The 14,381-nt window shown below is 30.9% G+C and overlaps 1 protein-coding gene across 1 annotated transcript in view; it reads right to left on the reverse strand.

Annotated features, from left to right (window-relative positions):
- The window catches only part of LOC114331368 (ruvB-like helicase 1), an 80,811-nt gene that overhangs the window by 17,665 nt on the left and 48,765 nt on the right, over positions 1–14,381 (reverse strand). The window contains exon 4 of the mRNA XM_028280919.2: positions 10,191–10,482. Within this exon, the coding sequence (XP_028136720.1) occupies positions 10,191–10,482 (292 nt within the window). The remainder of the gene's footprint in view (positions 1–10,190; positions 10,483–14,381) is intronic.

Genomic DNA, 14,381 nt, shown 5'->3' on the forward strand with positions numbered 1-14,381 from the left:
AATTTTTTTCAGATTTTTGTAATAAAAAATTAGCCCAGGAAAAATTTTTGAAATTTTCAAACAATTTTTAGGTTATGATATGATTTGGCCAACTTTTAAATAGTATTTTTTTGTGTACTTTTTGCCGTTCTTTTAAATGGCATAGGTAGAATTTTTAATATCTGAGCGGAAAGAACGAAAAAATCATAAAAACCGTTTTTGGCTGTCTCGAGATGCATCTCGGGACAGCCAATTTTAGGATTTAGGATCCTGACTACAACAACTAAAAAAACTAAAATTGTGAATTTTGTCATAAAATTTGGTATGTGGGGTTATAATAATATTTGGAACAACTCTTCCAAATAACTTTTATCGATATCTGTAACGCGAAGCAAATCGAATCGCATATCGAAAATACACCCTGTCTGTACTAGGCCGCGTTTAAAATTTAAAGTTCAGTTGACTATTTTAAAAATTGTGAACCATCACCCTGTATGACTGTGCAAAATTTCAAATCTGTATACATTTTTATAGCCGAAACATAGGGGTGTCTTCATCTTAAATGCGACACACTGTATCTTATCAATTTGATAATTTATTGCAAATAATATAGTCGTATTATTTATAGATTCAAATCATTTTATCATAAAAAATTCAAATTGATTGCATCGAAGTATTGAACATGTGTATTAATAAAAAATAATGTTTATATGTATAATTATGTGTAATAATACAGGGTGTCCCGAAAAGATTGGTCATAAATTATACCATAGATTCTGGGGTCAAAAATAGGTTGATTGAACCTCACTTACCTATATACAATAGTGCACACAAAAAAAGTTACAGCCCTTTGAAGTTACAAAATGAAAATCGATTTTTTTTTCATATATCGAAAACTCTTAGAGATTCTTTATTGAAAATGGACATGTGGCATTTTTATGGCAGCAACATCTTAAATAAAAATTAAAAAGAAATTTGTGCACCCCATAAAAATTTTATGGGGGTTTTGTTCCCTTAAACACCCCCCCCAAACTTTTGTGTACGTTCCAATTAAATTATTATTGTGGCACCATTAGTGAAACACAATGTTTTTAAAACTTTTTTGCCTCCTAGTACTTTGTCGATAAGCCACTGGTTATCGAGATATTTTGAATATTTGTCGAATCCACCACATATTTGTATATGGTTAAGTACGATTATAAAGACCTGTTAATAATCTGAAAATTTATTTATAATTTACATTTTTATGTATATTGTGAAAAAGAAGCCACATCTCGACATAACGTGACTTATCAAAAACAGACTAAGAGGCAAAAAAGTTTTAAAAACACTGTGTTTAACGATTGGTACCAAAATAATAGTTTAATTTGAATGTATACAAATATTGGGGGGGTTAAAAGAAACAAAACCTCCATAAAATTTGTATGTAAATATATTAAAAAATAAGCCGCATCTCGATAAAAACTGGCTTATCGGAAAAATACTAAGAGACAAAAAAAGTTTTAAAAATGTTGTGATTAACTAATGGTACCACAATAATGAATAAATTGGAACATACACATAAGTTTGGGGGGGGGGGTTTAAGGGAACAAAACCCCCATAAAATTTTTATGGGGTGAACAAATTTCACTATAATTTTGTTTTAAGATGTTCCTGCCATAAGAATGATACATGTCCATTTTCAATAAAAAATCTCTAATAGTTTTCGATATATTGAAAAAAATCGATTTTCATTTTGTAACTTCAAAGGGCTGTAACTTTTTTTATGAGCACATTTGTACTAAGGTAAGTTAGGTTCAATCGAACTATTTTTGACCCCAGAATGTGTGGTATAATTTATGACCAATCTTTTCGGGACACCCTGTATAATATAATATACTGAGTGAGTTTTATGTATGGAAACCCTCAACTATCTCGGAAATGGCTTGCACGATTTTTATGGATTGTGGTGGGTTGGGGTTTTCTAATGTGGCCGATATTATAGTAATACTTACATTGTTGTCAGATCTTCCGTTTTTCTGAAAATCTAATTAACTTTCTTATTTCAAATAGAACACCCTGTATATTTTTTGCGTTTTGAAGTCCTTAAGAAATACTGATTATTTTCCATGTTATATTCCCTATACCTAAAGGCCATAATTTCGGAGTTATTGCTACATTTATTTAAAAAAACTTTTTAAACAAATTATAAAAATCAATCTTTTCGGCCTGCGTAGACATTATTTTACGTTCTTTGGACCATTGGGAACAAAAAAGTTCTCTTGTAATTTTTCTATAAAGTTAATCGTTTTCGAGTTATAAATATGTAATTTAAAACTGAAAAGAAATCGAATAATTACGATTTTCAAGGTTAAAAAGCACAAATCAAAAATATTATTTTTGAAACTGCCAAGTATAGAAATTCAAGCTAAAGCCTTATTTTATCAGTTACCAATAAGTAATTATTTGAGCTAGTTTCATTCTAAAATATTGTTTTTTAGTTGTTAATGCAGCCCGATCGCCCGTCCTCTCATATGCGCTTCATTAACATTTAAAAAGCAATGTTTTAGAATAAAACGTGCCAAAATTTTTTATACCAAGCCCCTGGAAGAAGGGTTTTGGGTACTCCGCAGTTTCAAAAATAATGTTTTTTATTTTTGTTTTTGAACAACCTTGAAAATCGTCATTATTCGATTTTTTCAGTTTTAAATTGTTTATAACTCGAAAACTATTAACTTTAGAGAAAAATTACAAAAGACCTTTTTTTGTTCCCAATGATCCAAAGAACGTAAAATAATGTCTACACGGGCCGAAAAAATTGATTTTTATAATGTCTTTAATTTTTTTTTAATAAATGTAGCAATAACTCCGAAACTTTGGCATTTAGGTATAGAGAATATAACATAAAAAATAATCAGTATATCTTAAGGACTTTGAAACGCAAAAAATATACAAGGTGTTCTATTTGAAATATTGAGGGTTTTATACATAAAACTCACTCTATTATAAATATTATAATAATAATTATAATAATATGTATTATATTAATACGCATTAATTGGTTCAATATTTCAATGCAATCAATTTGAACTTTTTATGATAAAATTAGTGAATTAGTCAGTATCCTCATTGTATATTTTGAATCTATAAAAAATACGACTATATTAGTTGCAATAAATTATCGAATTGATAAGAAACAGTGTGTCGCATTTAAGATGAAGACACCCCTAAGTTTCGGCTATGAAAATATATACAGATATGAAATTTTGCACAGTCATACAGGTTGATGGTTCACGATTTTTAAAATAGTCAACTGGGTGATATAAAATAGTCAATACTATAAACAGGGTGAATTGTCGATATGCGATTCGATTTGCTTCGCGTTACAGATATCGATAAAAGTTATTTGGAAAAGTTGTTCCAAATATTATTATAACCCCACATGCCAAATTTTATGACAAAATTCACAATTTTAGTTTTTTTTTTAGTTGTTGTAGTCAGGATCCTAAATCCTAAAATTGGCTGTCCCGAGATGCATCTCGAGACAGCCAAAAACGGTTTTTATGATTTTTTCGTTCTTTCCGCTCAGCTATTAAAAATTTCGCCTCGGCTATTTAAAAGAACGGCAAAAAGTACACAAAAAAATAATATTTAAAAGTTGGCCAAATCATATTATCATAACCTAAAAATGTTTTGAAAATTTCAATCATTTTTCCTGGGCTCATTTTTCATTACAAAAATCTGAAAAAAATTAGGTTGTTTTGTATTCAAAAGATACAACCTCTTGAAATTTGTTCAGATTTTCTAAAGTAAAATTGCGCTCACAAAAAAATAAAACCTAAAAATTCTTCTTTTCTCGATTTAAGACGTTTTAGAACCTCTGGGAAGCTAAAAATTTGCATGAGGGCATAATTTTATATCCTTTATCGAAAACATAAGTGCGGGGGCATTTTTGACCATCTTATCCCGCTATAGCCTTTGAATTTTATATCGTAAAGTATCAATGAAGGCCGAGGAAGACATGGATGGACCAGATCCAGGACATAGGTGAAAGGAGACACATCAGTATGAGGGATATGAAGAACCTGGCCACCAATAGAAGCAACTGGAAGAAGTGAATAAAAGGCGGAACCCGACATCCGACGCCCTGAAGGGCACTTAGGATTATGAGAAAGAAGAAGAAAGTATCAATGGAAAAAATAATATTTTAAAAGAAGGGACTCAAAAATGTCATTATGTGGCATTGTAACAAATTATTTTAATTCAAAGTAAGTTTTTGATCAAATTTTATAGTATAGAAACCGTTAAAATACATTTTTACATTTTCCTCCATTCCCAAAATACATCATAATCGATTTGGCTGAAAATTTGCCTACAGATAGCCAAAACATAGGACTTTTATGACCGATTTCACCAACGATACCTAAACAGTTGCCTTATTAAGTAATTCTTATCGATAGGAACTTCTTAAGTCAATACTTAGGAACAATCGCATTTCACAACTAAAAGAACTGCTTATCTAGGAAATGCTTTCCTAGGTATTACCTAGGGTATGTTTGAACTATTTTTGATAAATAAAAAGAAGAATAAGATGACATTTTCTTACTTTTTCGATTATTTGTCATTAATTGTTTGTTTGCCAATTTGGTTTTATTCAGTTTTGTACTGTTATTTTATTTAGTAGTTAGTTATTTGTGCATTAAGTTTGTATATAATAAATATAGTCTTGTATGTTATTTGTATATGTATAGTGAAATGGAGGAAAAGAAAAGAGTTGTAAATTTCACATATGACGAAAAATTGAAGTTAGTTGAATTGTCATTATTGAAATAATTTTAAAATATATAATATGTTGAAAATTGCTTTTTATTATTAATTTTTTAATGACACACTTTTAGTTATATCATGAATGGGTTTTTGAAACACAACACTAGTTTGTTAGGTAGGTAGACTACATAATTTTGTCAATAGACCTGTAAAAAACTCCAAAGGATTTTCTATATTTTCCAACACATATTATATTAATAATATAAAAGAAAATACAAAATTACAACTAATAATATACCTAATATTACAGAATAACAGAAAAATTAAGGTAAGAAGCAAATTATTGACAAACGTCACAAGTACATTAGTCAAAATTGTAAAAATATAACCCGACTGTCAACGATAAGTAACACCTAAAGTTTAGGGAGATCGAAATCCGTATCCTAACGTAAGGTAATGCTTAAGCGGTTTAGGCAATTCTTATCGTATGGTGAAATCCGTTTTAGAGTTAGGAAGTACCTAAACCCACTTAGGTAATTCTTAAATATTTAGGTATCGTTGGTGAAATCGGGCATGAGTGGTTAGAAGGATTTGGATTATATTACAATACCAAAAAAGTAACATGCAATAATATCAGACTCAAAAGTATATTAGTCCAGTCGGGATAGCATTTGACCTTGCATGCCAAGCTGCCCAAAATTTTATTATTAATTATTTATATGGGAAATAAGCCACAATTAAAATGAAAAAAATAATTTTATTAACGTTTCGACGCCCAAATCGGGTGCCGTTGTCAAAATACAAAATATTACTAAAATAAACTAAAGTGTTGTTGCTAAGCAAAAAAAAATTCTTCTAATAATTTATTTAATCTCACTCATTTATATTGGCAATTCAGACATATATTATACATTTTAAAGTAGAAGACTTTAAAATGATATTGCCAATTTTTATGAGTTGCGTTCCTGGGACGACTTACTGAAAGATAGTTCATTCGATTACATGAAATTAACCCCAACTCAAGAATATCCGTCATAAAAAATTATAGCATGTGATATGTCTTTAAAAAGACAACCAAATGCAACGACAGTAAAATTCTCGCGTTAGAGACCTCATAGTAAATCACAAGGGAAAACCAGGAAAAACCCTGTGATACTATCCCGACATCGTAAGTATTTGGTCTTACATTAATTTACTCTCAAAAAAATAATACCAAATTCTGACTTATAGCATGTTTAAATTATAAATAATATTAATAATACTAGATATATAAGTAATACTAAAATATAAAATATGTACTAGCTCGATATTATTGACTTACTAATCTTGGTATTTTCTTTCTATTGACTTCCTCTTTCAGTATGGGTAACCACATCCTACTGCATTCTACCGAGGAATTTGCGACACAATTGGTTTCATTTAGCATAATTAGAGCCGCTTCTTTGATTTTTCTCTTTTTACTATCTGATTCTTTCAGGACTATACTTGAATCTCTCCACTGAACTCTATGTTCATTATCCCATGCGTGTTGACATATTTGAGATCTCTCAAATTCTCTATTTTTAATATAAGATTGATGTTCACTTATTCTAACGTCTAATGGTCTTGATGTCTCACCTAAATAAAATTGTTCGCATTCACAAGGTATTTTATAAATGCAATTTTTTGTTCTTTCTTGATCATTGTTAGGTTTAGTTTTAGATAGAATAGATCTCAATGTGTTTGTTGTTTTGAATGTTGTTGAAATGTTGAATTTATTTCCTATTGTTTTAAGTTTCTCGGATAGTCCTTTTATATATGGTATTGATATTTTCCTCGTATTATTTCTGGTGAATGTTGTAGGATCCCGTTCTAAGTTGTTCTGTTCCATTCGATCCAATCTTGACAATTCCTTATTTATAAACGATAAAGGATAATCATTTTTTAATAAAACAGATGTTAACAATTGTTTTTCTGCTAAAAAGGAATTTTCGTTAGAACAAGTAATTTTGGCTCTATCATATAAGGATTTAATGATTCCCTTTTTAACGTTGATGTTGTGATTTGACTTGTAATTGAGATATCTGTTGGTGTGTGTTGGTTTTTAAAAAAATTTTATTTTTCTAATCTTTAGAGGGGTCAATAGTAACCTAAATTTAAAATCGCGAATGAATTCCTCCGTTACGTTAGCCGCCATCTTGATTTTAAAGAACCGTTTTTGCTCAATATATCCGCCATTTTTAACTTTTCGACAAAAATGGTAGGAACTGAAATTGTTCCAAATAAATCGTATTTACAATTATTACAATTTCTTTTTAACAAATTTTGTCGTGAGGTCGATATTTTCCGAGTTAATTGTACTTACAATAGACGCCTATATTTTTGACTATGGTATTGCATGTAACTTTTTTGGTATTGTAATATAATTCAAATCTTTCTAACCACTTAAAGTCCTATGTTTTGGCTATCTGTGGGCAAATTTTTTGTAAAAAACGGTATTTTAACGTTTTCTACATTATAAAAGTTGATCAAAAACTTGTTTTGAATCAAAATACCTTGATATCATGCCATATAATGACATTTTTGAGTCCTTTCTAGTAAAATATTATGTTTCCCATTGATACTTTACGATAGAAAATGCAAATGTGTTTAAATAAATACCAAATCACTGTAAAATCGCTTAAAATAATATTTTGAGAAGTAAAAGAAGAAGAAGAAGAAGACAATTCGACCTTAAATGTTTTATTTCTACATCCCGCATATAATATATACCACTTTTCAGACAAATCGGAGATCCAAAAGTTTTTTGATCCAAAATTGAGTGATTTGAAATGGAATCACCCTGTATAATTTGTGTATAAAATTCATATATGTATACTGATTATACAACATATATGACAGAAGCTCGAAACAAATAAGAGTCGATGAAAAGCCCTATTGAAAATTTATTTTTATTCCAATGTATATAGAGCTTATTACATGCTTTTCACTGGAATTGAATATAGAAAAAACTAAAAGTTTTTACCAATATCTGTAGTAATATACATACTACATTACAATTTAAAACATTTTTATACTAACATCAAAATGCGAATTTCAGGAGAAATTGTACACTTAGAGCCCGTTCACATGACGAGCGCACAACGCGCGATTACAACTACATGCATGTCATTCGAGACCGTTCACCGCGTTTTAAGTAATTAAAACGCCCGTTGGCATGTGAACGGTCTAAAATAAAATTGATGTAGTTGTAATCGCGCATTATCAAAACGCGCGTCAAGCACCTATCATGTGAACGGGCTCTAACCTTCAAATAGTCGAATGTCATTCGTCGCCAATATAATAAACAGAAATTGTGAACACCTTTTTAAAACAGTGAAATTAAAAATTACAAATTAAAAGAAAAAAAATTAAGTCTACCAAATATTTTTTGAAGTGAAACTTCTTATCGCTCGATATGGACTAAAATCGTATTTGGCGCCATTCAAAAATCGTGACGCGAGAGGTAACCCTGCGGTATAGACTTATTTGAACTTTTTTAATAAACTAAATACAGATCCTGAATTATCTATTGTCGTCTGGTTTAAGGGTGATTTCAAGTATAATTCCCGAATTTTACATTATTAGCTGGCTTCGGGGTGGTTTCAACCCTACGGGTTACTTGTTCAATTTTCTCAAAAAAAAAATACTGCGATACATGTTACTATCTATTTGTTATACTCAAGAGAGGTACCTCTAGGAATATTTGAAACGATCGAAAACATCTACCAGAGCAACACAATAAAAGTAAATGTGGAAGATGAACTAACTGACCCAATTGAAGCCGGCAATGGGATAAGACAGAGGGATTCCTTGAGTCCTTTATTGTTCAACCTGATCATGGACGAAATAATAAAAATAATAAGAACTAAAAAAGGATACCAAATGGCAGATAAACAACTTAAAATAATCTGCTATGCAGACGATGCAATACTAATTTCTCAAAGTGAAGATGATTTACAACGTATGCTGCACCAATTTAACATAACCGCCAGAAAATCTACCATGTTAATTTCCTCAAAAAGGACAAAATGCATGGTTATAACAGCAAATACAATAAGATGTAAATTGGAGCTCAGATGAGAAGGTCAGATGATAGAACAACTGATGGTGTTTAAATATCTAGCCATCACGCTATCTAGCTACGGAAGGCTCGAAACAGAAGTGGAAGATCAAGTGAATAGAGCAAACAGAGCCGCAGGTTGCCTGAATGACACAATATGGAGAAATAAAAATATCGGAAAAGAAATGAAAGGCAGAATTTACAAAACAGTCATCAGACCAATAATGACATACGTGGCAGAAATACGACCCGACACAGAGAGGATAAAAAGATTGCTCGAAACAGCCGAGATCAAAACCCTTCGAAAAATCGATGGTAAGACTCTCACAATTAACAATAATCTATTTTTTCAAATAGGCCAACAAGTTCGTTTTATTACACAAAAATATAATAAATTAACAATAACGAATTCTTAAAATAATACACTACTGCAGTGAACAGATATCGATAAAGATAACAGAACAGATAAGAGAAAATCTGACGCAGGTTTGTCAAAATGACAGTGACAATTTCTCTATGTTGCCTAATTAGCTAATAAGTCGTTCATCGACATCTAATAAACTATGTAAGAGGCATCAAAACATTTCAATAGTGGTCGTATGCACAATACTATTGTTGTCTGATATAACGAGATCCGCGTATAACAAGGTAATTAGTCCGCCATTTCAGTTCTCTTTATAGAGAGAGTCTACTGTAGTTTATCCCTCATGTAAGGGAACCATTTTCTCAATAATAATTATTTTAAGCGATATATTAAATCAATGAACAGGGAAATGAAAAATGAACATATAACTCTAAGATAACTCGAAAAGTATTGACTTTGCATGAAAAACGCTATAGAACAAAAGTTGCTTAGAATTAGTGTACTAAAGTAGCTGTACAGTCATTATGACGGTACAGGCTCGTTTTTTAATATTGTATTTAATTACAGAGTAATTTCCACATACTAATATATTTCTCAAATTGGGCTCTGTACCGCCATTCTTTATTATATTACGAATATGTGTGCCAAATATCTCAACAAAATCCGCACAGGCGCAATCTTGGACCGAGTTTGTTGCTACCTGTTGATCGCTACTGTAGCCTCTTAAAAAGCACTGATTGCTGCCTTTTCAGAATCAAGTAGGAAAAAACGGGATTTAAATTTGGTAGGGTTGATAGGCGGTATATCTGGTTATACTTTACCGAATTTAGTAATATAATTCAGTAAGACTAAATTTGCTAAACAATTAAATGTTGGCGTTACGAAGTGTCGCCGTTACGAATTGACTGCGTTACGAATTGTCCGTTACTATTTGTGGGGCTACGAACTGTCGCGTTACTAGATGTCGTGGAACCTCAAAATCTACATCGACTGCCAAGTAAAATAGATTAAAAAACTTACCTCTATTCGTTGCAAAAATAACAATGGGAGCTATGGCACTTTCTAAAGCTCTGTGTAGATAAGTGAATGTTTCTATATCTAACATGTGCACTTCATCGATAAATAGTACACCAGGAACCAATTCTGCAATACCTTGATCAATATATTTATCTACTATTTTGTTGATTTCTTTTCTAAGTTTATCTGTGATTTCTGTTTTCTTTGGTTTTAGAAGTTGGCCCATCATTGACAAAACGTCTTGTCCACCTTGAGGTTTAGCATTAGCGGCATCTAGATCGTGTAATGTAACGTCCTGAAAATATTATTAGTCAGCTAGTACTTTTATTTTAATTCAGGATAACCATTACTACTAATGCATGCACAAAAATTTTAACTATTTAAAATCAAAGCGGCAGTTTCACATAGCAGTTCATTGTTATCGCAGAGCCTTTTAACGGTGGGGATATATTTACTGCGATGGGTTTCACTGCTACCTACTGATTCACTACCCGTATGTCCAAATGAAACAGTCAGTTTTTAAAGATGGCGGCGAATAAAAAAAGTTGTAGATGGTCTAACTACCTATTTATTACTATTGAAGAAAAAAAGTAACCTCGTTGGCGAAACGAATATACAGTAAAAAAAGATATTGGATGAAAACACTGTTATTAAACAGACCTCGCCTTGACATGGAAAATAATTTATTAACAGAATCATTAAAACCATGGCACTGTTGGACAGTAAATATCATCTGTGCTCATTCCTAGTTCATTCCTGTTGGTTGGCTATCATGAATTTTCTTTTTTTTCTAGTAGATACGTTGCTCTTATGGATGCTACCTTCTTTTTTATCGTTTCTTCATCTATAATCTATACCCACCTTTTCCGCATTTCCCTTAAATTAATAAAAACATTTTTTTTTTCGTCCTGGAACGTAATGTGTTTTACAGATTTCGCCACTTTTATTTTATAAATAAGTTACTGCGATAGCAAAACTAGAATTATTTCTACTTATTGCAGTAATTCTTCTAGCAATCTACTGCGATCGAAGTGGTATGATTCACAACGAAGAAAGTGACAGTCGAACCACGCCTACCTAGCAGTCGCTGTGATTACAAAATAATAATAAATGACAAATTGATTTATTAAAACATCCCTTACGATATGGATGATACCCAATTTGGGTTCCGCAAAGGACTTGGAACAAGAGAGGCATTGTTTGCGTTTAATGTCCTCTCTCAAAGATGCTTAGATATGAACCTGGATATTTATTCCTGTTTCATCGACTTCGAAAAAGCGTTCGACAGGGTCCGACATGAAAAACTAATAGAATTATTGAAAAACAGAGATATAGACAGACGAGATTTACGAATTATCATCAATCTGTATTGGAATCAAAAGGCCAATATAAAGATAGAAGAACAGGAGTCTGAGAATATTTATATAAAGAGAGGATTAAGACAGGGTTGTGTTCTGTCACCGCTACTGTTTAACCTGTACAGTGAAGCCATATTTCAGGAAGCGATAGCGGAGCTAAGTGATGGAATCTCTATAAACGGAAGAATAGTAAATAACATAAGATTCGCTGATGACACCGTTATAATGGCAGACACCCTGGAATCACTACAAGAATTGCTAAATAGAATTAACGATTATTGCATTCGATACGGACTAAAAATAAACAAGAAAAAAACTAAATTTATGATTGTCTCAAAAACAGAACATGGAAATGAAAGGTTAATGATAGAGCAAACCCAAATAGAAAAAGTTAAGACATACAAATATCTGGGAACCTGGGTTGATGACAAAAATGACCAAAGCAAAGAAATTAAAGTCCGAATTGAAACTGCAAGGCAAGCATTTATAAAAATGAAGACACTGCTTACAAACAAAGACCTTCAGTTGCCTCTCAGATTGAGGGCTCTAAGATGCTACATATTTTCTATATTGCTATACGGAATGGAAGCTTGGACATTGAAGAGACAACACATAAGAAGAATAGAAGCGTTCGAAATGTGGTGTTACAGAAGAATATTGAAAATTCAGTGGGTTCAAAGGATTACCAATGTTGAAGTGCTACGACGTTTAAATAAGGAGTTAGAAATTATGAAAAGTATAAAAACTAGAAAACTGGAATATTTGGGTCACATTACCAGAGGAGAAAAATATGAGTTGCTGAGAATTATTATGCAAGGAAGGATCCAAGGAAGAAGAGGCATAGGAAGAAGACGCATCTCCTGGCTGAGGAACCTTAGAGAATGGTTTAACTGTAGTTCATTACAACTATTCAAAGCAGCAGCCAACAAAGTGACCATAGCCATTATGATATCCAACCTCCGATAGGAGAGGGAACTTTAAGAAGAAGAAGAAAACATCCCTTATAAAAGGTATATTTATTAAAGAACCCTTTCGGACTACATCACAGAACATTTTCGGAACGAAAAGTCCATCTTCAGTGTTGCTACAATGTACACTATACAAATACATAGTTAAAGCCACTAAATATTTGGGTGAATAAATGTTTAAAATTGTTAATGTATTACATTGTTGCTGATAAGATTATCTTCTTCTTCTCCATGTGCCTTGTCCGTTGCGGACGTTGGCTATCATCATAGCAACTTTAATTTTGTTTGCGGCTTTTATAGTGCAGTCACTGAAGGTTTTCACCTCCGATTTCGTTGAACCTCCATCGATTTTCATGAAAATTGGTAAGTAATTAGAGGATACCTCAAGGAACAAAGGTGACATGATGCGAACTTGCGCTTTTACCCTGGGGGTGGATGCCACCCCTTCTCGGGGGTGAAAATTTTTTTTATTAAAAATAATACCATAAGTCGATAGAGGGACAAATTATAGGCAAAATTTGTTATATAAAGTTATTAAAATAAATCAACACTTTTTGAGTTATTAAAGACCAAAGATTTTATTTTTTCGTAAAAAATGCACGTTTTAAATCGGTTTTTCACGTATAAATCAAAAACTATAAGCTTTTACAAAAAAGTTATTATTACTGAAATTAAAAATAATAAAATATTTAATACATTCCTCACATAAAGAACTAAACTAATAATAGTTCAAAGTGAGTTATTTGCAATTGAATGTGTATTTTTTTCGACGAGTACTCAAATCTAAATATTCAAGCTTAAATAACGGGAAAACGATGCAATGTATAAAATATTCTTGCTAAACATTTGCCGAACTACTTCGGAATACCTATCAAATGAGCTTCAGAACAAGGTAATAGCGTCAAAATTAAGCAAGTTATAAAGAAAATAAAAGAACCGTTTCGAATTTTTTTGGAAAAAGTGAAAAATAAAACATACGCCATTTCCACAAAAATTAAAATTTATAGTAATCCTTACAAGAACTTCTTTATATTAGCATAAGTAATGTTTTCGATAATTTTGACCGGTTTAGAATGCATATTTTTGAAAAAAAAAGATATAATTTAAAAAAATCATAATTTTTAAAATTATTGTAATTCTCATATTCTTTTGATAATAACTCCAAAAATACTCAATATACAGTATGTCCCTGTAAGTTGTATCCATATGGAAAACTTTTTTATTATTAATTTTACGAAAAAAAGTTATTCTTTATAAAAAGCTCTGCATGGTCCAAAACCTACGATTTAACCATCAAATATCAAATTTTTTGAATATTATACGAGGTATGTCAAAATGTTTGAAATTCACTCAAGAGTAAAGTAGCTTTATTTTTCACAATATTGAAAATTGCTATTATGAAAAGTTGTTTGGAATTAAAAACTATATTCTAGTATGCAATTACATCCTTCTAATGGAAATTTTTTTTTTGAAAAATTATGGATAACAACATTATTTTTAGTTAGTTCAATTCAGATAATTCTTTTATTATTAATTTTACGAAAAAAAGTGATTCTTAATAAAAAGTTCTGCATGGTCTAAAACCTAAAATACAACCATCTTATGTCAAATTTTATCAATTTTATACGAGGTATGTCAAAAAATATGAATATCGCTCAAAAGTAAAATACGTTTATTTTTCACAATATCGAAAATTGTTATAATGAAAAGTTATTTAGAATTAAAACTATGTTTAAGTATGTAATTACATTCTTCTAATTGAAATATTCTGAACTATAAAGGTACTTGACTTTTGATCTAAATTTATCTTTTTTGACACACCTCGTATAAAATTGATAAAATTTGACATAAGATGGTTGTATTTTAGG

This window comes from Diabrotica virgifera, chromosome 4 (genome assembly GCF_917563875.1).
Source record: "Diabrotica virgifera virgifera chromosome 4, PGI_DIABVI_V3a".
NCBI lineage: Eukaryota > Metazoa > Arthropoda > Insecta > Coleoptera > Chrysomelidae > Diabrotica > Diabrotica virgifera.